The sequence below is a fragment of the Exophiala spinifera genome, assembly GCF_000836115.1.
Source record: "Exophiala spinifera strain CBS 89968 unplaced genomic scaffold supercont1.2, whole genome shotgun sequence".
Lineage (NCBI taxonomy): Eukaryota > Fungi > Ascomycota > Eurotiomycetes > Chaetothyriales > Herpotrichiellaceae > Exophiala > Exophiala spinifera.
Genome location: NW_015622514.1, coordinates 1,309,623 through 1,331,769, shown reverse-complemented (window position 1 = coordinate 1,331,769; position 22,147 = coordinate 1,309,623). Strand labels below are relative to the sequence as shown.

Sequence of the window (22,147 nt, the reverse complement as noted above, 5' to 3'; positions counted from 1 at the left end):
TTCCAGGGGACTTCCACGTCTTCTGATTCGATGCCATGCTGCGTGGGCTGCAGACTAGGCCACTGGCAAAACGATTAAGCTCCTCAGGGTGGTACTGGGCCGGATATTCATTCAACAACGACAACAACAACACGAACCTGGCACGAGTTGCCGCGCATATCCGCTTGGAATAGCAACGGTACCTCCAAAGCCTTGCCGAACCATGCAGTCAGGCTCTTGGATGCAGGTGCAGTCTGCTGACGAGCAGACGTCCCGACCCGGCTCCCCCAGACCTTTCACCATATGAGTCATGTTCGAGCTGGTGACTACCAGCTTCGCGATCAATGGATAGAATATTCAACTGGTGCAGAGATATTGTCTTCCTAGCCTCAGAGCAAGCAGACACCGATGGATGCAACCTTTCGCCAGCCCAATTCCCATACTTGGCTGTCAGCGGCTTCGACACCACTTCTATAGTGGTGCATACTTGGGTCGGACGTGTCTGAGGCCATCAATCCACGCATGGTAACAAGAAGTAACGTCTTTACCCCAAGCATACATACCTATATACATCCCCTTGAACTAGTCTCGCAAGCTCTTCTCATCCCGAAAAGATTTCTGCAACACCATCCCCTTTCAACGACAACCACCACGCCCTGCACTATACGTCTGGGTTGTAGAAGGGGTGACCAAGGCCCTTCGGAGCTTCGCACCTGCTCCATGATCAACATTGGCTCTCTAGCCGAAACGCGGGATCTTGTAAGGATCGAAGCAGGGGTATAATGGCATGTTGCAGTGCCGTCGTGACTACCCATAGATGGCTAGCCACGCCGCGCCAACAGCCTCCTCCAAATGCGGTATATGTTAATGTTGCTGACAGCATGATCATCTGCTTGACGTCAGTCCTGCAGCTCAGCCTCGATGCTAATATTGGAATTTGTCATCCGAGTCAGCAAGCACCATGTCTGGGGAGACACGGGGAATACGACGTGGTGCTCTCGTGATAGCCTGATCAAACTGTCGTCAGAATGGCATGCCTGCGATGTCATCTCAATCCCTTGTCCAGCGAGGCGAGAGATTTCAAGCTTTAGGGAGCAAAGCTTGTTCTCAAGTTTCCACTGTCGGGCTCGATACAGACCTCTGGGTGGATTGCTTTTCTGATTTTCTCCCCCAGACCATTCATGAATGGAATGATTCACGTGTTGACCTCCTGTTCCAACAAAGAGTTCATTGACCAGCCTAGTAAACCTACAGGTATGGGTTCCGTCCGGACCTGCCCATTGGTCGTCGGGTTTCGTTTCCCGTCGCTAATAAATCAGCCCTTCCGCCCCCTGAGGACTGTTGCCAGGCATCTGTCCACTCTGCGATGTCAGGATACCATGTGTAAGATGTGAGAAAGAGCCTTGTCAATCGAGCCTCTTGCATCCCTTAGCGAGGGACTAGTAACTAGTTAGTCAACCTTTCGTTGCTTTAGACCACCTCCGTTCTCTTACATACACGTCCCCTCCAAACGCCAGGGCTAGCGACGGCACCATCGCTACAATAGTTCGCCAGTGTCGATTTCGCCGGTCGCTTTCATGCACATAATCAGCAATGATGCATCACTAGATTCCCTCGGTTGTGACTTTCAGACCGTCTAGTCTCTTGTTGACTCTGCGCTCTTCTCCGGTGAGTTCACGACAAATCGAGGACACCCGATCGATGATGGGCAGTGAGGATGATCGCCATGGGGAATTGACAGTCGACCAGGAGTTCAAGGTTGACGACCATCATCAATCGGTCGCTCCGAACCTTGGTATGGGTGATGAGCTGGCTCATCACGATAGTAGTAGTGCGGACCCGCAAGATCCCCTGAATTGGCCATTATGGCTCAAGGTATGTTGTCCTTTCAGATCGACGACACTCCCATCGCACAGACTGACGACGTCGAGATCACAATACTTGTGCAAACGTCGCTCCTCGCAGCCATAGGCGGCCTGAACACCGCCACAATCAACCCTGCGTACGGGCTACTTGCTGAACAATTCGGTATCAGCACCGTCAGAGCATCGTACCAGACGTAAGTCATCATCATAGGTCGCGGGTATCCTCGCAAAGGATGAGGCATTGACAATAAGGGGGGTTATCTAGCACAGTCTGCATTGCGCTCAATGGGGTCGCTCCCTGGGTCTGGATACCGCTGTCCAACAAATATGGCAGACGGCCAGTCTACCTTGGGACGACCTTCCTCGGATTCGCCTCCGCGCTGGGGTGCTCATATGCCCGGTCTTACGGACAGTTGATCGTGGCGAGAGTCTTCAATGGCTTCTTCCCGGTTGCCTTCGCCCTGGGAGCGGCCACTATCACGGACCTCTTCTCCTACGACCAGAGAGGCAGAGCCATGGGCTTCTTCACCGTCACCATGACCACGGGCAGTCATCTGGCGCCCATTGTCGGTGGACTGCTGGGGCATTATTGTGGATGGCGATGGATCTTCAAATTCGTCTCCATCGTCGACGCGGTGATGTTCGTCACGGCTTTTTTCTTCCTTCCTGAAACTCTCTACATCAGAGACGCACAGGCAGAGGTGTCTAACTCTAACTCTTCTTGCGGAGGCGGACGCCAGCCAGGTCGTCCACAATATACAATTTTCACCCGATCGGCCTACCTCCGGCATCTTCGACTGTATTCGAAATTTCCTCAACTGTCCCTGCGGCCAGGCCAATTCGTCATCCCGGCTCTGAAGATGGCCAAGTACCCATCCGTTCTGTTTCCCGCACTCTACTACGGAACCATGTACGGCTTCGCCTCGATTCTTCCCGCGGTGACGGTGGCGGCGATATTTACCCGATTCTTCCACTGGGAAACACTGGCCATCGGACTCACGTACGGCGCTTCTCTCACGATCGGTAGCATCCTCGGCGAATGCGTGTCCGGCTGGGTCGTGGACCACATCGTGAAGCGTGAGCGGAAACGGCTCCTCGGCCGGGACCCGGAACCGGAAGTCCGACTGAAGGCCATCTGGATGGGCGAAGTCGTCGTACCTGCTGGCCTCTTGATCTACGGGTTCTGCCTGCAGTACCGGACGGCCTGGATCGCACCGATCCTCGGCATGGGAATCTCGTGCTTCGGCCTCCAGATCATCACGACCACCACCTACACGTACGCGACCGATTGCTACAGGCGCGAGAGCAGCGAGGTGGCGCAGCTGTTCAATTTCGTCCGCCAGGAGATCGGTATGACCTTTGCCTTTTACGTCGTCAAGTTGGCCGACAGGATCGGGTACCAGTGGACGTTCCTCATGTTTGCGCTGATCGGCGGCGTGTTGGCTTTCATCCCGATGCTCTTTGTCGTATTGAGAGGCGAGGCGTGGAGGAAGAAGCTGGGAAATCCAGTGGGCGTGAACGCTTTCGACAGCATGTTTACGGCGGCGGCGGCGAACAAGCAGGATATCAGGGCAGAGAACGAGGAGGGTCAGAACCGCACAGAAGTCTGATTGACGATCGACCCCCCAAGGATATGCGTTTTGAATTTGAGTGTGTGATGATGATGTCCATACGTCTCTTGCTGCTACCCCAGATCTCCGGAGCTGCAAGGCTGAATTCAGATCCAACGAGATCCCCAGGCGACCCGATCGACCGGATCAGCCGTGTGGGCTGGAAGGCACTTGATGCTTCTTTGATGCACGTCACCCACGGCATGCGCCGCCTCACCGATCCGAGGTTCCCAGCCCAAGGGCCCGTGCCGAGTATGGGCATCAGATATGAAGCGAGCTGCAGTGCAACCTCATCTTTTTTTTGGCGGATTCAGTCACGATGATGTCTTGAACGGTCGGGCCGACCCCTGACCCTCCAAGCCATGGTCAGAGCGGCAAGACTCCGAGATGGGAAGGATGGGAAGAAGGGAGGGGGGGGGGCGGGTGTGGTTCGGAAAGGGGGACTTGCTTGGCCTCATCTTCGTCGTGTCCTTTTGGACCAACTAACTCCCTCCGCGCGGCATATCGCCGACCTGCCCCAGCACGACAGCGTGGTGGCTCGGTTCTAGGCTTCCGGAGGTGCCTGAGCACGACATGGCTAGGTGCAACATGTCAAGAGTAGGGCGTGGCCGGACCACTTACATATATTCACGTACCTTACGTACCCTTACGTTTCTGACCTACCTGACGCACCCGGCCACTCTCCACTCAAACCCGTGCACGAGGACGGGCTAACTACCCTACCTACTTTCTTGCTGCTGTATAAGCACGTCAACACCCTTGACGAACCCTGAGACCTTATATTCCAGTACGACTGAGGTGCGGAGTAGAAAGGGAGTGCATTGATACTAATACAAAGACTAACTCATACTTCCTGCTTAGACCCTGCGGAAGAGGGACATTGGTGCACTCTGTGTGCGATATCACCAAGGCTTTCAGGCACTCCATGTCTCAACAAACCTTAGCCTGTCTACCTATCCGAGACCCCCTTCCCAGGCGTCAATGAATCTTGCGTTACCACTGACAACCCTCATGCCTCCATTATGGCTCTCGCTGGCCTCTGACTCGAAGTTTTCTTCCCCGACACGGTCGGCATCAAGGTCATCTCTCCATGCATCTTGGAATGTTTCCGCCGCGGCCCGAAACCTCTCATCAGTACCGTCACCCTCAGGAGGATTGGCCGCGTCTGCTCTCCGAGTGAACATAGCTTCGTCCCTCATCCGCAGCCTTTGCAATCGGACGCCCTCGGCTCTGACACCTCGCAAGAGCTCTCGATTTCGACGTTCTCGCAGGCTGATGGCGCGGGCTGTCGGACTTTGCTCGCTCACTCCACGATCCCACCTGCCAGTGTCGCCAGCAGATACACTACCAGAACCAACAAGAAGCATGCCGGGAGGAGCAGTATAAGCTGCATCTTGTTCGGTGAGGAATGGGCCTCGTGCGAGATCTGCAGGGGTTTGTGGCTGGGAAACAGCTGGAAGAGAATCGTTGTATACCGAAAATCCACTGCCGTCAAGATATTGGTGCCTGACCCGGTGAGGCTCGGTACGAGGGTATGAGGCTGCGTTTCTGATCGGGGTTGGAGTAACAGGAAACTCTGGGGATGCTGACAATGCGTGGCTGAAAGATGAAGACTCGACTGGTGATGCATCTGGGACAGGAGGTGGTGAACTCGGCAGGTAGGTTGACGATCCGGTTACACCTGGGAGACGACTGCTTCTGAGTCCTTGATCTTGTTTCGAAGGAGATCTTATATCGGAGATATTTTCCGAACCGCCAAATGCTTCACTTGTACCTAGACCAGGGCTGTCAGGGAGGGTGTAAGTGTTGGCAATGGGAGGTAAGTCGATGGTAGAGTCACTCTTCCGGCCGGTGCTTTCAAGAGACAATCGCATCAATTTATCGGCGAGCGAATTCTTCTCTGGTATGTCACTGTCAGCTTCTTCGGGCTCAGGAGTTCGCCAAAAATGCGTCAAACTCCGCCTGCTGCTGTTCCTCGCGGCGGTGTGCTTTGGCGAGTCGACGACGCTTTCTGAGTTACCCTCAGGGCTTTGCTTCTCAGGCGAAGCAGCTCTGAAGAAGCGAAGGAGTGAGCTTTTGCGAGGTGCATGCCTATTGACTCGCATCGTTGGAACAGTGGTTTTTGGGGAAGGCGATCTGCTGTCTTCATGGTTTCCAGCCGCTTTGCATTCTTGGTATGCAACATCTTGAGCGTATGAGGACGACCCCGAGCCACAATCGGATGAAGCGGTCCTGTTGCTGGACACAACCTGCGGAACATCCTTCTCTTGATCCCCCTCATCCTGTGGACGTGGACTGACTTGACGAGAGGTGAGCTCAAATGTACTTGGGGCCGATATATTGAACTCTGTGCCAGGCAGACCATGTGCTTCTGCTTGAGCTTGACGATGGTCGTTGAGATAACGAGCGATATCATGTTTCTTGAAACCCTGCCTTAGTAAGCCATAATAAATATCAGCCTGCCGGAGGCCGAAATCAATATCAACGGCAGAAAGCGATATGCTGCTGGGCGGGAGGCGGATCATGGTGTTTTCTCACCCTTTCGAACTGCTACCCACAGCAATAATTTGTGAGACGAGAGAGCAGTAATATCGTCCTAGAGTGGTGATGGAAGCTGCTAACGCAGACAATTGTAATAGCAAGTCGCTAGCGATTAGAAAAGGCGCATGGTGCCTACCTCTCTCTTTCTCTTCAGACTGCTCACCTCGAGCAGACGCAAGGTCACATTTCTCTCGCGTTCACTGGCCTCTCCCATCCTCAGTTGCCATGTTCTCTTGACAATTGACGAACCACTCTTTGTTCAAAATGTGATATCTTTCACGGCTTTTACGTTCAAAGCAAAGACTGGTTCACCCATGCCATGCAATACCCACTGCCATACGTGGCACAGTCTCTTCAGTTCATCAAAAACTCCACAGCAATCTCGAGCACGACCGAAATGGAATAGTCCTCAACGGTGGACTGCTGGGGAAAGGCGAAAGCTATGCTTCAACGAGCCTCGAGGGCGATCTGGAGGCTTGCAAAAGTGTGAGGCCACAAGACAAAGACGCCTCTCCATCGGCAGCACAAGAGTACATCGACTATCGAGCGAAGTGGTTTTGCATCCTTGCAAACCCAAAAGGTCGGTGATGCCCAGGCGGTGGAGACGAGATGCGATCGGCAAGTCACAAAAGGTGGATCGAGAATTTGAGGGCGAGGATGAAACGGGTGCTCACCAAGGCTCGCCCAGACCACTATTTAGACTCCCATGGGGCTACAATAGGCTACACTTGACAGGCCACGGAGGGCCTGGGGCTGCTGCTCCTCCGGCTGCTGGGGGCTCCCTGGGCGTGAACTGCACCTAATGGGACTGGAACTGGAACCGCCATCGTAATTGCGCATGCGCCTGCGCCTGCGCCTGCACTGCAAGGGCGAGTACGGGCATCGACAGTCCTGTACGAGCTGCGAGACTAACCGCCATCTCTGCATTGGCATCATCGTCTCGCATACAGTATTCTGTTACAACCCAGCCAGCACAACACTTCCTCCCACTGCATCCCCAGCCTTCTTCTTGTCGGTTCTTTCTTTCCAAGAAGAAAAGGTCCTATACGCTCGCTATCTTCGATTGTCGACGACTTCCTTTGCGCCATTTCCGACGGCTTCTCTACTCCCTGAGACCCCATACCTAGGCGAGATCTTGAAACGAATCCGAGTTCGCTACGCATCCTGCACTATCCTTGGGTCGCCTCTGGACTACACCTTGACGACCTTGCTGCCTCAAAATCGCTCCGCCGGCCTCACTGCAGTAGCAATAATGAAGAGACGGACACGTACACTGTGATCGAGACATTCTTTCGAGGCCTGAAGCCGCACGTCATCGTTCACCACGTTGCTTTTCCAAGCCACGCCGCCCACGACTCCCAAGACCGCAGGCAAACATGGCTGACCTGTCTCTTGGTCCGCTGAGGATTGCGAACCCGGATGATGCTTCTCCTGATACTGCATTACAGCCTCAATCTACGCCGGCCACACTTCCAAACGTTTCTCCACTGAACGATGTCACCGGACGAGGCGACTACCTGTCAGCTGTGCCTCCCAGATCCGACAGCCCTGTTTCTCCGTTAGAGACGTCTCCGGACGGCCCATCGTCTCAAGTGACTACTGAGCTATCATCATCAGTCTCGTCTTCCACTGCACCATCGACCTTCGCCCCGAATAATCGCCCGGCGGACCGAACCGCACAGAGGTCGAATCTTCCCTACACATATCAAGATCAGCAACAAGCGCAGTTTCCTCAATACCCACCCAACTCGAATCGCCCTGGATCAACCTATTATACACAGATGCCTGTCAACGGTGCTGCCGGCAACGGGATCTCGAGACAAGGATCGTACAGGGTGCGAGGTGATGGAGCCGGCAATTCGGGCTTCCCTGTGAGGACCTCTTCAAAGAGATCGGGCATGGGAGAAGTGGCCGGTGTACCCTCAAGAGATGATTCTCATACAGAAAGAGCATATGGGCCAGGACAATATACGTCGGGCAATGCCCCTCTCCCACCACGAAAGGCTTCTCGAGGAATGGGCTCAACACGGCTGGGTTCCACTCCAGTCGGAAGCACACCGCTGTCTACCACTCCGGGGTCGATACATACGCCTCTTTCCGGGTCGCCGTACAATCTCGAAGATCGACCTTTGACCAGCGCGGCCGAAGACTGGCAAGAACGGGGGGCGGCTGTGGGCGTTAAGAAGGAATACGATGCCGATGGCCGGGTATCAATTAAGCCTGTCAAAAAGGGGGTAAAAGATTTCAATTTTGGGCGTACGTTAGGTGAAGGTTCTTACAGTACAGTGCTTGCGGCGACAGACCGGTCAACCGGCAAGGACTACGCAATCAAGGTACTCGACAAACGCCATATCATCAAAGAAAAGAAGGTCAAGTATGTCAACATCGAACGGGATACGCTAAATCGGTTGACGGATCATCCTGGTGTCGTCCGATTGTACTACACTTTCCAGGACGAGCGATCCCTATATTTCGTCCTTGACCTATGCCCCGGAGGTGAATTGCTCGGGGTACTAAAGCGAATGTCGACCTTTGACGAAGAGTGCACTCAATTTTATGGCGCACAGATTCTTGACACAATTGAATACATGCACAGCCGCGGCGTTATCCACCGAGACTTGAAGCCCGAAAATCTCTTGCTCGATGAGAACAAGCACATCAAGGTGACCGATTTTGGTACGGCCAAGCTGCTGTCGGAGAGAAAGGATCCCGAGGGACGAATCGACTTCGAACCTGATGCCACATCGGATGAGAACAGGGCGAACTCGTTTGTCGGCACTGCAGAATACGTGAGCCCTGAATTGTTGACGGATAAAAATGCCTGTAAGGCCAGCGATCTCTGGGCCTTTGGGTGTATCATATATCAGCTCCTGGCTGGTAGGCCACCATTCAAGGCTAGTAACGACTACCAAACCTTTCAGAAAATTGTCAACCTTGACTACGACTTCCCTCGAGGCTTCCCGGATCTTGCTCGGGATCTTGTAGAAAGACTACTGGTCTTGGATCCTCAGCGGCGTCTTTCGCTTGAACATGCGAAAAATCATCCCTTCTTCAACGGGATACAGTGGGGTCGAGGCCTGTGGCAGCAGAAAGCGCCGCGGTTGAAGGCTTACGTCCCTCCTCCACAGGCACCTATCAAGCTCAATGGTGGCGGTGCTGACCAGGAGAGCTACCCTGCTAATATAGCACCAGCACACAGCACACAATCGACCATGCTTCCTCCGAACAATCAGAAACCGCACCCACGTGTGATCACTGAGTTGCCGCCACCGAGCCAACTCGACATTGAATGGTCACCGGTCCTTACCAGGAACAATGAGAGAATCCTCAAGTTGGGCAATCTCTGTGTTGTGTCGACACCAAATCCTCATAGTCCCCACGGGGGCGAAGGAGGAAACAAATTGTCCAGGTTGTTTGGCAGCAGGGACACCAAGAAGCGACAAAGGCTTGTGATGGTGACATCAAGCGCTCGCATAATTATTGCAGCAGCTGGCGGCGAGGAGAAGAAATCCAAGTCAGAGATATCTTTGTTGTCCCCCGGCACAGAATTCTCCAGTGCGACAGACTCGAAGGGAATTACTCAGTGGATTGTCGATACGGTAAGCTCATTCACTCTCGCCACGCAGCCTCGTGACTAACCTGGTAAACAGAAGGACAGACACTATGTTTTCGAGGATCCAAAACCGCCTTCGAATGAACAAATGGCGACGGCCATATCAGCACAGGAGTGGCTTGACGCACTGGTAAGAGCCCGAGAGATTGCAATCTCTTTGCAAAACTCCAATAACACCTATGCCAATGACGATACCCTCAACTTGTCATCTTCCGGGCTATCCAGTCATGCAAGCACAATGGATAGGACGACAGACCTGAGTCTTCATTCGGTCACCCACGGGCACTCTGGTCGTATGATGCTTCACAAACAACTCTCTGGAGGCGATACCGAATCGCTCAAGGGCAGAAAGCGTTTCAGCAAACGGCAATCCAAGAGCGGGTTGACTGCGGTCTTCTGATGCGGCTTCAGCGTTTCATTTCACTTCTTGGACCATAGTCTTTAGCATAGCGTTGTCATTGTTGGTGTCGGTCAGTAGGCGTGGCGCTTTTGTGGACATGAGAGGGATATGTGTAGTGGCCGTTCACTCAGCTTCAGTCTCTCGAGGATGCATTGAATTGTGTGAGAGCATTGAAGAGTCGTCTTCAGCATTAAAATCTAGACAGGATACACTGGCCTGAGGATTCATCAAAGTCACATAGCAATGTGGATTTACGCCTCAGCTTTGCTTTGTCTCGATGGGGATTGACTGGACTCTTAATTATTAGTGAACTCTTCGTTGCCCATTCACTTGATAGTAATTGCCGAGTGCTCCTTTAGTGCCCTATGGCTTCTGCGAATGACAAGTCGATATTTGTGAAATACACCCTGGTTGTCGGTGTGCCTTGGTTCAGCGCTGCGAACGAGTGGCCGCGGTGCTTTGGCCCTGCATACGAGCCCTATCCCTAAGTGGCATGAATCGCCTGCATCCTCATTGCCACACTCGTCCCTCTGCGCCAGCCTCAGTCGACGAGCATCCGCCAGCCTGATTCTTTGACATGACGGAGGAGTAAGAATTCTCTCGAAAATCGTTACGGGGCGTCTTGACTCTGTAGCGCACATATCACTCGAGCTCGGTTGCACTCCAAGATTTGCAACATCGAAGGGCCTCAATCATCCACGATCGCGACGGTACAGGTACTCGCGCTGCCTCTGAAGAGCCCTTCCTCTCTCCGCGCTGTCTCGACGTCTTTCGCGCGCCTAGCACTTGGAATTACAAGGAGGGACAGTGTTACCCAGCGGCGTGTGACAGACAGAGGGAGGAGGATTCGGTCTAACATGTGCGCAACTTGGACAACATTCGGCGCAAGACCTATGCGTACACGAAGAACACGAGAAAGAAGACGGCATGATCTAGAAAACGTACATCGAACTTGACCTTCGGATTCCTGCACAAATGGTTTCACGTGCTGAAGTTGCGGAGCGGTCTCGAGGGCCTGCCTCCGTCGTTTCTCGAACGTCGCGATCTAGACATCACCATCGAAATAGATCTCACCATGGAGGCCAGACCCAGGCTCCTCTGAACGAGTTTCCTTTCTTCTCCCAGTCGGGAGACGTGGAGATTGTGATAGCGTGCGATGGACAAGAGAAGAAGTATCTATTACACAGTTTTACGCTTGCACAGTTTTCGAGATTCTTCGAAGCCAACACGCGTGAAGAATGGTCACGGACACCAGCTATTGCGCCTTCTTCACGACGAGAGCAGGCTCTCAGTGTAATTGGCGAAGAATCATCTCATCTCAGCTCTGCACGCAGTACCCAACAAGCCCGGCCGATCTCACCTCCTCGACAACGTTGGCGGTTTGAACTAGACTGGGAGAATCTAGAGGAAGATGAAGACGAACCCATCCTCGTCCAAAAAGCGCCTGAAGGAGCTTTGTATGCCACATCTCAACCACCCCCGCCACCGTACCAAGCTGAGCCGCAACGAAGACCACGCGTACAGCCTACCCATACGTCTTTCTTTAGATCCATGGCCAGTCTTGCCCTTCCTTCACACCATGGTGTGTCACAGTCAACAGCTCAGCTCCCTATGGCGGCAGATCCAGCATTGGCCAATCCTCTGTTGCGCGACTACGACAATCTTTTTCGAATCTTCTACAACTACCCTCCGCTCTTGAATGCAGCGAATATCGCGTCTGCCTACTCGGAATGCAAGGCTCTGCTCAGCTTGGCGGACATGTATGAAGCGTTGCCAGTTGTCGGGCCCCGGATTGACCATCATCTACTACGGTTTTCGAGCCGGCTGTTCAAGCAGATTGCGAAATACCCACCGTCATATCTGAAATTGGGCTATCTTGCACGGAGTCGCATAATCTTCTCCGAAGCGCTCACACATGTTGTTGGCCAGTGGCCCGCAGGACTGCCGTACATCAAATCTCCTGACCCGAACGGCAGCGGCTATGAAGTCCCGCAGTCCGTGATTGATCTGATCGAGGACAAAGTGGACGAACTCGAGGAGTTGAAGTTGCGCATTGAGACGAAATTGTTCAGATTGACGCTTACCACGAGCCGCGGGGAACGAGTCAATCCAGTGAACGACTACCTAGGCTGGCTGGCAATGAGCTTGTGGAGGCAATGGCTAGCCGAAAACACAACGCCTGAAGTCCGAGGCATTCTGAAAAACAGTCCGTCTTCGAGACCAGGGAGCGCGAACACGAATGTGAATGTTCCGTCGAGAGGGTCGGGAGGTAACGGTACCACGGCAGGAGGCGTACTGACTTTAGCCTCCCATCCACCACCTCCGGCCCCTGTGGCTGTAAACACAGGTCGAATATTCAGGATGATCGGCTCCACGAACCCAGATGCGTTCTTGCCACATGACGAATTGAAGCGGTTTCTCAAGATCCAGCCCCCGGGCCACTCTAGTAGCTCGGCAGTCTACACTCGAGACAACCTTAGACGGTTCGAGCGCAAGGTTGACGAAATCAAAAATGTCGCCAGGGACATTGTGAAGCCATTGACGAGGAATTGTTTGGAACTCGATATACGGAGTTTGAGTGACGGACAAGGTGGCGGGTTAGGATACTTGACTTGTATGAGGTGTGAAGAGGAAGACATCCCTTGGGGAGTGTAACGAGGGGATACGAAATGCCGTGCCATACGAGTACCCTGGTGTTCTGAGAGGGTCGCATGGATGCCCTCTGACGCTAGGAGGGACGGCGGTCCTCGACCAGGTACTAAGATGGTGGTTGTGGTTGTGCCTAATGTTACCCACGACGTTTCTACGACATGTAACGAATTTCGGCTTGCTACCTTTTCTTTTTGGACAATGCTCTTCTACAATTTTCTTATCCCATGATGGTTGAGGAGCAAAGCAGTACGTGGCCAATGAGTAGGAGAGGCATATGTTGAATGTATCGAGATATGACATTGAATACTTCTTTTCCGTCGTCGTTGTTGTTTCTGTTTCTGTTTTATTTTGCTTTCTTTTCTAGTTCTTTCTAGGGAGCGAGCCCTCGACTGCAACCGCACTCGTTCGTACTTACTCCTACCCACTCGTCCTCTGTACGCTTTCTACCATGCTGACGTCCATGTCCACACTTGTCACTGTACTCTCTGCACTGCACGGCGCCTTGTAAAACGAAGTCCGTACTAGGTAACTCCTCCGTACTACGGTACGGTGTGTACTCAACATATTACCTCGATACCAGAAAACCACACACACACACATGCAAAGAAATGTCCAAACCAGCCAAACTCAACCCAGTCCAGCCCACGCCCAATTTCCTGTCAAGCCCATTCCCAATTTGAACGAGTTCATCCACCCGCTCAAGGCTGAGGGTTACCGGTCCAATCCCAAGCCATGCGTCGACCGAGACGATCCTGATACCGATACCGATGCGGATATGGACGGGTGGAGCGTTGACGATCCCGATCTCGATCTCGGTCACGGTCATAATCGTAGTCGTAGTCATAGTCATAGTCAAGGTGACGGTCATGGTCTTGCCGCTGGCTGTTGTCTTCATCGTCGCTCGCGCCCTCGCTCTCGCTGTCGCTGTCGCTGTATCGAAACTCCGACCCGTCCGTGTCAGTATCTACGTCGGCGTCGTCCTCTTCGTCCTGGATCATGTATCCTGGATCCGGAGTCGAAGGGTGGATGAGGGCGGAACGCGAATCGTTTCGACGAGGAATGCTCGGACCCGAGCCAAACGCTTCGTGTGGAACAAGACGGGCACCGCCTTCTGTGTGCGAATCCGAATCCGAGTCTGAGTCTGTGTCTGTGTCCGTGTCCGTGTCCGCGTCTGGATCCGAGTCAGGGTCCGAGTCAGAAGCATAAGATGGACTGGTTGTCGGGTTGGACGGGTCGTGGCCGTCTCTATCTCTGCCTTCATCGTCATCATCGTTACCGCCGCTCGAACCAGAGCCACCGCCAGTAACAGCCGCCGATCGGCTCCGACTTGGGCCGTCTGCATTGTTCGAATTGGCTCCAGAGGTTGAATTGGTTCGGCCGTCTTGTCGTTGTTGGTGGTTCTGCTGCTCACTTCCATTTCCAGGTTGGATGTTGCCTCTGTCTCGACGGCGTCCGGATGCCGAATATTCAAGTTGAACTTGCTGGTACTCATCCTGGCACAATCCGGATGCAGTATATTCGGTTCCAGGAAGGATCATGTCCTGATTCAATACCTCTGTCGTCGAGTGTCCAGAGCTGAGAGGTTCGTGACGGCCCGAAATGTACCGACCCGCAGTGGCTGAGAACAACGGTAGCAAGGGATGATGTTGTCGACCTGGCGGAGCATGATGTTGAGAACATTGCCACCGCCAGCCTCCTGCCTGAAAGCCATGACCAAAGTGATCGTGTGTCAACGTGGAACGAAAGCATCTAGAGGCAATGCGACTGTCGATTACGATGTTGAGGGGTTGGGAGACAGAGGCTCCGAGAGTTTGTATCAAGATGAGCAATCCATCGAGAGGTGACGTAGTTGGACCTGACCGTGAGATTTGATCTTCTGTATTGTTCTCCGAAATTCTTGAGGTAGACAACTGTTTGCTCTCGACGATGCTGATAGAGTGTGGGAAACTCCCCGGTACTTCCAGTTGGGCATCACAGTCGCGCGAGATAGTTGTTGTCGAGTCATCCGAAGCTCTTGGTAAGTGTGCGTCCAGGGACTGATGCTTTGAGAGACCACTAGTCGTGACACGGTAGACAAGTTTTGCACACAACAGAACCACTGAAGACATGGTGGATGACATAGTGGTAGCATACATGGATGCAAGGTAGCATGTTAGCTTGCAGAGGAGAATGTACCCTTCGGAGCTGTAGGGCGAACAATATAAAGACAAGATGAATTCGACGATGATAGTGGCGTAGAGTTGCACGAGCAGATACACGATGAGTCTGGCCATGGCCTGCTGTCGACTTTTGATCCAGTGGTAGTCGTCGATAAAGGCTGAATGTCAAGACGCGCACCTTGAATCGGGTACAGACTGTTAGCGGCTGATAATAAGTTGACTAGGATGATGATTCTCGCTGTTTCCAAATAGTGCAAAGCTGGTTGCGTGTGTTTGTTTTGTTGATATGATGAGTGATCTCTAGGGAAGACGACCAGCTTTTAAATACCCCTTCGACAGTCCAAGTTCAAGGCTGCTGTCGACGCCGCCGCGGTCACAGATGCAGGTCATTGTGATTGCGCCTCAACTGGACAGGCAGTGAGAGACACGTCGACCATCGTCCATTGTACGTGGTTCTTTGGAGACTCAACTGCAATAATAGCCGTTTCTTTGTCAGATCTCGACACGCTTAAAGACTGCCTCAACTTCGCTCAAAGTATGCACCCCTGGCGAAAGGAGATGTCTCGGACCTGCAAATTGTTCGATCGGGGGTTTCAGAGAACTGTCAGTCACATTTCCTCTTGTGACTTCAGATATTAGAGTCACAATTCGGATGGTCTTTGTAAGTCAATCTTGGAGTCTTTCCAGCCAAAAACGGCTCTTTGGCTGTAGCCAGAACTGCCTGTCAGTCGCGTCTTGGTTCAGGGTGGTCTTTCATATTGGTTGATAGGCCAGTCACTCATACCCATCCACGACTTCTAAGCTGATAAAGTGGACATTTTACACCACCGTTTTCTCGATATGTCCGAAGACACTCACGAAAGGAGGAAGAAAGGTTTCAAAGTGCCTCTGAAGGATTCCTCCAGGCCCCCGAACGCGAAGAGTGTCGATCATCTCTCACTTCTACCCCTGGCCTTTGTTCAAGTGAAGAGAGAGTCTCTCAGAATGAATTGGACTAGTAGACTCTCGGACACGTACTCCCCATTGACTGCAATTCTGCGCCATTGACATCCTAAGGTCCTTACGTTACGAAATCTGGGGGATTTTAATGGCTTTTGGGAAGCTTACCATTCACGAACGCCGCAGCCAAAGTACCCAGTAGGTGTGGGTCTTCGCAATAGGTCTCGAAGTTTCTCCCGCCTGTTTCCCGAGTGAGCAAAGAATCCGCTATATACGTATGATAGACGCAAGGAAATGGGGAAAATGGCTACCACCATGCCTAACGGCGACCGGATGACATTCTGTCGCGAGGGACTGGTCCTCCGGGAGACTCCACGATGAGCCCGAGGACTTGCGAGAGATTACGCCAGCGTAATCTCACTTTCGCAGCCACAAATCTTAGCTCGTGGCTAGGTGCTGAGAGATGTAATGGCTCAGAGGCCATTTAATAGGCCAGTATCGCCATCTAGATTCTGTCGCTCTTGCTTCAAATGTTATCTTGGGCTTAGCGCACACGTGACCCACATGACCACTGGTTGGGATTACTGTATTTTTGCGCCAAGACATGTAAAGACGCCTGTCTAGGGGTATCGTCCCGAGACGCCGATACCCTTGACGGTATCGGTTCGAGGGGCCCTTTACGAGGCCGTACGCCCTCGAACCCTATACAGTCTGACAGCCCCCTAGACCCCCTCGTAGAATGACAAGTTCTCTTTCAGAATCACAAGGTTTCGTCCCTTGCTACATCCCCGACTAAGAACCCTTATCACTCATATCATCCCAACCCAAAGCACCTATCTGAACCCCTGGAATGTCGATATACTGTGCTGATTGGACGGCACTGATTGTGGAATCTTTCTCATATAGATCGCGGCAGAGACAGATCGGGCTATGCGTCGGACTGCCTGCGAACGATGCAGGACTCTCAAAATCAAAGCAAGACACACAGCCTGATGCTTCCAGACTTCAATTCTGACCAGTACAGTGCTCCCCCGAGAAACCCTGTCGCCCATGCCTTCAGTCCGGATCCGAATGTGTGACCCCTGGTTTGCGCCTCTCTCGGAATCGACTGCCACTGATCGTACCGGCCACCGCCGAGAGGCCCGTAATGCTGGAGGAAAGCAGTGTCGTGGATATCGGCAAAGTTGTAAGACCTCCTTGCTTACACCGAACCCGCTGTTGATGGCAAGAGGTAGCTACTCGATTGTGACCAAGTTGCACACCCGTGTGGTAGTTTCGATGCCATCCCAGGCAGTCTTGCATTCCGGATGGAACACTCTACCACCTTTCGTTGGCGCGACGAGTTATCCTACGTCCTTCCACCTCCCGAAGCACTAGATATGCTCTCGGACAGTTATTTCAACTCGGTCAACTGGTTTATGCTGGCAAGTCTGGCAGAGGACGGCCGTCACCAGGCTAGGGAGGCATCGCTGACATCTGATGGCAGGTAGTCGACGAGCCCAAATTCCGAGCACGGTCGACCCGAGTGCTGGCAAATGAGTATGTGAGCACGGCTGATCGCAATTTTATTTTCTTGATGTCTTTGGTCTGGGGTCTTGGGGCCCATTATCTGTGGACCAGCCCTGCAACATCTTCCAACATGCCAGTTCCCACCTCGTTGATTGCAGAGATGATGAAAGTGCTCGATGTTGCATATTTAAGAATAACGGCGAGCCCGACTCTGGAGACTGTTCAAATTGCAATTTTGTGGGGAAGCTTTCACTTGTTCAACGGCTTGCCATATCTCGGCTTTACTATCATTGGAAGCGCCGTTCGATGTGCCCAAGCCATCGGCCTTCATCGTCAACAGCGTACTAGCAGCACAGAAGAGTCTTGCTTGGTTTGGTGGGCCGTGGAAATCGGTGATAAGTTTGTTCCCGATCATGCCTCAAGTGTTTGTTAAGCTGCTAACCCCAAAGGTACTGCGCCGTCGCATTTGGACTGCCATGCGGTGTTGATGACTCGGACTGTGATGTACCAGAAATCAATGAAACAGACAACAACGTCGACGTGATATCAACATCACAAGCAGATAATGAGCTGTCATCCTTGACGTATCACAAGTTTAAAGGTCGTCTATATAGGATCATGGGTCCATTCCTCGGTCGTAAAAAGCAGACAAACCAGCTTTGAGGCCTCCTTGAGGTTCATCAAGAGCTGAAAGATTGGCATGCAAGTGTACCAGACTGGCTGAAATGTAGCACCGACAGTGTGGATATCAGTCAAAGGCCAATCCAAGTACAGCTGCAAACCATTGCCCTCCAGTTGGCTTACGATAACCTCCAAATGGTGTTGTTCAGGCAGGCTGTCTTTCCAAAAAAATATGCGTGAACACCAGCATATGCAACACCATCAGGCCGAAGGCATCAGACAACTCTCTGAGTCTGCCGTTCGTACTGCCAGCATCTCGACTTTCGCGGCATCTGAGCTGATCTCTCAATCGACTCATGCCGCCATGCACGTTGCTATCTGCTCATTCACAGCTGGAGTTATCTTATCCCTGATGATCGCCTCATGGCCCAACAGCTCAGAGTCATCAATTTGGCTTCTGTCACTGAAGAACATTATCAGCTTGTTCGAACAGTTTCCGAGTCAGAATTATCGACTAGCTACTCAGAGCTTGAAGCTACTGGAAGCGCTCAAAACCCGTGTCGACCCTGGGATCACTGGAGAGTCGGGTGATGATATTGGGTACAGTAGGTCATCATGCCGCGCGCAACACGCTGGACTCGCTCTTCATCCTCGTCTTTGCCAAGGAACCTACTGATCAGTACGCTAGATTTGTCCGAACATACCTTTGGCTCTACTGAGAACGCAGCAGTGGCGGGAGATTATAACAACATTACGAGTGCTGCAAGCAACATTCTGGAGTTCAACTTTGGAGATTTAGGCTTTTCATCGAATACTGGTGGCCCCCTTGATGACGTTGGGCAGCTATGGTTGTGGGACGATCTTTCAAATGAGAACTGGATGTCGAATTTTGAATAGTAGAAGGGGTTCAAAGACCCTTCCGGATCTCCTCGGCAAGGAATCTCTGCGCCACATCAACTTTTGCATGTGTCCCGAGTGTCGCGAGCGAGTCGAGTCAGGTTTAGGTCCCGCCTGACTGGACGATTCTTGTCAATCAAGAGTCTTTTGGACTGCCGAGTCAGGAAAATGAATGACGTCAAATCTTCAACACAAGGCTTCGGATTGAATTCAGTTTTGATTGGAGGTATGTCCGGAAGTGAGTTTTGAGTTTCCGTCGCTGTAGGAGCGCTACTGAGAAGATCACAGTACAATCGGAGAGTCGACCAATCATACCTGCACACCCTCCGGGAAAGGGGATGCCTCCAAACAAAGGTTCGCGCTATCGACTCTGACGCAAAGAAAGCAGGTAAGGAACAAGGTATATATAGATACCAATCCACGAGTGCGCAAACCGACGTGGAGTTCGACAGATATTTCTAGGTCTTTTTACTGTTACTACTTACTACCACTATCGGCTTCGTTGACTTTGTCTCTTGTCTGTTATGGCTACCGCTTCATCAGACCGCAAACCTGTTCCAGACCGAGCCGAACATGACGCCTGGTTTCCATCACCATACTCACTGACGCAGTATGTCTCTCCAAAGACCGACTTCGACGGTGCAGACTACCCGAACGCGTACAAGGGCGATAAATGGCGAATTCTCATGATTGCCACACAAGAGCGTTACTTAAAAATGGCTGGTGGCGAGTTTTTCTCAACAGGCAATCATCCCGTCGAGATGCTTCTCCCCGTACTTCACCTCGATGCTGCCGGCTTTGAGGTGGATGTCGCCACAGTTTCTGGCGATCCAGTCAAGTTGGAAATGTGGGCTTTCCCCCAGGAAGATGAGGCAGTTAAGAACATCTTCGAAAAGTACAAGGATAAGTTGCGTCAACCACTTAATTTGGAGTGTGTTTGGGGTGATGGATTCACAAAAGATACACCATATATTGGTGTCTTTATCCCCGGCGGACATGGCGTTCTGAACGATATTCCCTTCTCACCCACCGTGGGCAAAATCCTTAGATGGGCAGATGCACATCAACGCTATCTTATCTCACTTTGTCACGGACCAGCTGCGATGTTAGCCGCGAATGTGGGCAAGCCTGAAGGGAGTAAATTTATCTACTCTGGATATGAGATCGATGTCTTCCCCGACACGCTTGACTCAGGCGCCAACATCGATATTGGGTATATTCCCGGGAAGATGTCTTGGCTCGTTGGTGAGGAGCTTCGCAAGCTAGGTGTCACTCCTCTCAACAAGAAAATCACAGGAGAAACACATCGCGATCGTTATGTTCTCACAGGGGATTCGCCCCTAGCTTCGAACAATCTAGGCAAGCTAGCAGCTCGTACTATCCTCAACGAGCTCCCACAGCATCCCTAAAGAAAGCCAGGACGGAGTGGTGTGGACTTACAACAGTCCTTGAGAGTTGTATACTTCTAGTAGCAGTCAGTGTTTGCCTCTGCCTGATAACATAGACCATTGAAAAGAAGGTAGAAAACGAGGAGCCATGAGTCACCGAGCTCTAAGGAGGACCCTAGAAAGCGTGGTCGACGAGGGAGTGAGAGCGTGCAGTCATAGTTCTGGTACAGAATCCAGCAATCAGGACCTGGGAAACAGCGCAAGAGGAAGTCGCCCAAAGATAGAGCCCGGCGTAGCCTCGAATATCGCACCAGGCAAATCAGAGTGGTTATCCAATTCGACGAGACTTCGAACGGGGCGGTTTGAAAAGTCTCACGCCCCAAGTTTCTCGAAACAATTCTTGGCCGTCATCTCGCTCCGTTATCGTGTCTATTTGTCTGGAACGACGATGCGGACGCGTTGATTCCTCGTGAAACCTGTCGCGATTGTGCTTCAACCCAATTCCCAACATTACCCTGTCGGCGCCAATCTATACCCGTCGACCTGGGACCCAATGTTACCTCTGACCACGGCGGCACTGTGCTCCACACCTAGTCCAGTCGAAAAGTCGTGGTTCCTGGGATATGAGGTGACTGTCCTCCTCCGCGGCCTCTGTTTGACTCACGTAGATGTCTCGTTGCATCCTGGCTGGGCTGTTCTATTGCGGCGTCAGTCCGCCCAGGCTCGGTCAACGCCCGCCCGTCATTCACATCATATCGATGCCGCGGGATGATGTCTGGTGGCTGCGCAACCTCAGTATAGTTGAATGTGATCTCTCGGCACCGTTCGAGACGCCAGTGAGTGTCGGATTCCTCAACCAGAAGAGGCTCCATCGATTCAATGCGTGCTCGGGTGATATAAGGACATGAAAGGCCCCATCGACGCTCGAACGAGACTGTACAAGGTTTCCACGTTGTTGAAGGAGCCCGCAAGGTGGCGAGTATCGTATCCATATAAATATTGTGAGGTTTATATACCTCTTCCACCTTAGGAGTGCGTAAATTGATATATATATGAGTGACCACAAAGACCCATAGTTGACTGTTAAATCGAGGCCTTCTCGATTGACTGTTGTTAGCAAGTCTTGCCATAATTTCTATAGCCATGTCCCTGTGAGAATATTCGAACTGTCAGATAATGGTCGAGATGTCGCTTTAAGTGCCAAATGAATGACTCTTCATCACTTAATGCATTCCTTCTAGACTTGAGGTTATGGTACTCCTAATGCGACGATGATTGTCAATGAAACAGCGCCAAATTCCTTCCTTTCTAGCTCACCCAAGTGTTATAGATCAGATAGTCAAAAATTTAAACCATCCATCTCGACGCTCTCGCTTTAACTTCTTCTATACTAAATTAGCACTCTCCCCCTCGGTGGTAGTAATCACACATTTCTACCAGCTACTCAAGAGACGCTTGAGTTGAACCTTGAATCTTGATGTCGTCCTCGTTGATATCCCCCTGTGTCTGAAAATCAATGTCTCGTTGAGTGACAGGCCTCTATATCTTCTTGATCTTACTCACAATCGCCTTGTTAATAGGTTAGGGACAAAGTAAATGCGAGGCAAGTGGAAAGACAATCTTGATTGTATTGGCGGGGGAATAGGCGGCGTCTGTGATGAGAACTCTCGCGCGCGGGACAAGGCGAAACGAATGTGGAGCGAGACACAGACCGGGAAGGGAGTCTCTTCTATATGAGACTACGTGTGACCTGCAGGTTGCTCTCATGACTCCTCTCAGAACGACACGAAGGCGAATGGGCATCCGGAGATGTCGTGATCCGTCAAGCCCTTCGAGCCCACATGGAACTGCTTGCATGGGTGAAATGAATTGCCGTCCAAAATGACACTGGCATCTGTTCTGTACGAGCCGGTGCCGTCCTGCTACCCGAGGCCGCTAAAGATCTATGGACTTATAGTTATTCCATCCATTAGG

At 52.1% G+C, this 22,147-nt stretch overlaps 8 protein-coding genes across 8 annotated transcripts; 6 read left to right on the top strand and 2 right to left on the bottom strand.

Annotated features, from left to right (window-relative positions):
• Positions 1–1,683: 1,683 nt before the first annotated feature.
• PV08_02768 (uncharacterized protein) lies at positions 1,684–3,454 on the top strand (the record flags this gene model as incomplete). The annotated part of the gene is made up of 3 exons (XM_016377126.1): positions 1,684–1,854; positions 1,896–2,038; positions 2,110–3,454. 3 exons carry the CDS (start codon positions 1,684–1,686, stop codon positions 3,452–3,454), a joined length of 1,659 nt encoding a protein of 552 aa, XP_016238696.1.
• A 953-nt stretch (positions 3,455–4,407) lies between these two features.
• On the bottom strand, positions 4,408–5,979 carry PV08_02767 (uncharacterized protein; the record flags this gene model as incomplete). Its single annotated transcript, XM_016377125.1, has 1 exon — positions 4,408–5,979. The coding sequence occupies one exon, from the start codon at positions 5,977–5,979 to the stop codon at positions 4,408–4,410; it is 1,572 nt and encodes a 523-aa protein (XP_016238695.1).
• A 1,392-nt stretch (positions 5,980–7,371) lies between these two features.
• PV08_02766 (uncharacterized protein) lies at positions 7,372–10,008 on the top strand (the record flags this gene model as incomplete). Its single annotated transcript, XM_016377124.1, has 2 exons — positions 7,372–9,594; positions 9,646–10,008. 2 exons carry the CDS (start codon positions 7,372–7,374, stop codon positions 10,006–10,008), a joined length of 2,586 nt encoding a protein of 861 aa, XP_016238694.1.
• Positions 10,009–10,983: 975 nt separating this feature from the next.
• Positions 10,984–12,663, top strand: PV08_02765 (uncharacterized protein; the record flags this gene model as incomplete). The annotated part of the gene is made up of 1 exon (XM_016377123.1): positions 10,984–12,663. One exon carries the CDS (start codon positions 10,984–10,986, stop codon positions 12,661–12,663), a length of 1,680 nt encoding a protein of 559 aa, XP_016238693.1.
• A 695-nt stretch (positions 12,664–13,358) lies between these two features.
• Positions 13,359–14,768, bottom strand: PV08_02764 (uncharacterized protein; the record flags this gene model as incomplete). Its single annotated transcript, XM_016377122.1, has 1 exon — positions 13,359–14,768. The coding sequence occupies one exon, from the start codon at positions 14,766–14,768 to the stop codon at positions 13,359–13,361; it is 1,410 nt and encodes a 469-aa protein (XP_016238692.1).
• A 2,137-nt stretch (positions 14,769–16,905) lies between these two features.
• Positions 16,906–17,700, top strand: PV08_02763 (uncharacterized protein; the record flags this gene model as incomplete). Its single annotated transcript, XM_016377121.1, has 3 exons — positions 16,906–16,944; positions 16,994–17,186; positions 17,249–17,700. 3 exons carry the CDS (start codon positions 16,906–16,908, stop codon positions 17,698–17,700), a joined length of 684 nt encoding a protein of 227 aa, XP_016238691.1.
• Positions 17,701–18,120: 420 nt separating this feature from the next.
• On the top strand, positions 18,121–18,785 carry PV08_02762 (uncharacterized protein; the record flags this gene model as incomplete). Its single annotated transcript, XM_016377120.1, has 2 exons — positions 18,121–18,493; positions 18,577–18,785. 2 exons carry the CDS (start codon positions 18,121–18,123, stop codon positions 18,783–18,785), a joined length of 582 nt encoding a protein of 193 aa, XP_016238690.1.
• Positions 18,786–19,309: 524 nt separating this feature from the next.
• PV08_02761 (uncharacterized protein) lies at positions 19,310–20,194 on the top strand (the record flags this gene model as incomplete). Its single annotated transcript, XM_016377119.1, has 1 exon — positions 19,310–20,194. The coding sequence occupies one exon, from the start codon at positions 19,310–19,312 to the stop codon at positions 20,192–20,194; it is 885 nt and encodes a 294-aa protein (XP_016238689.1).
• Between the last annotated feature and the right edge of the window lie 1,953 nt (positions 20,195–22,147).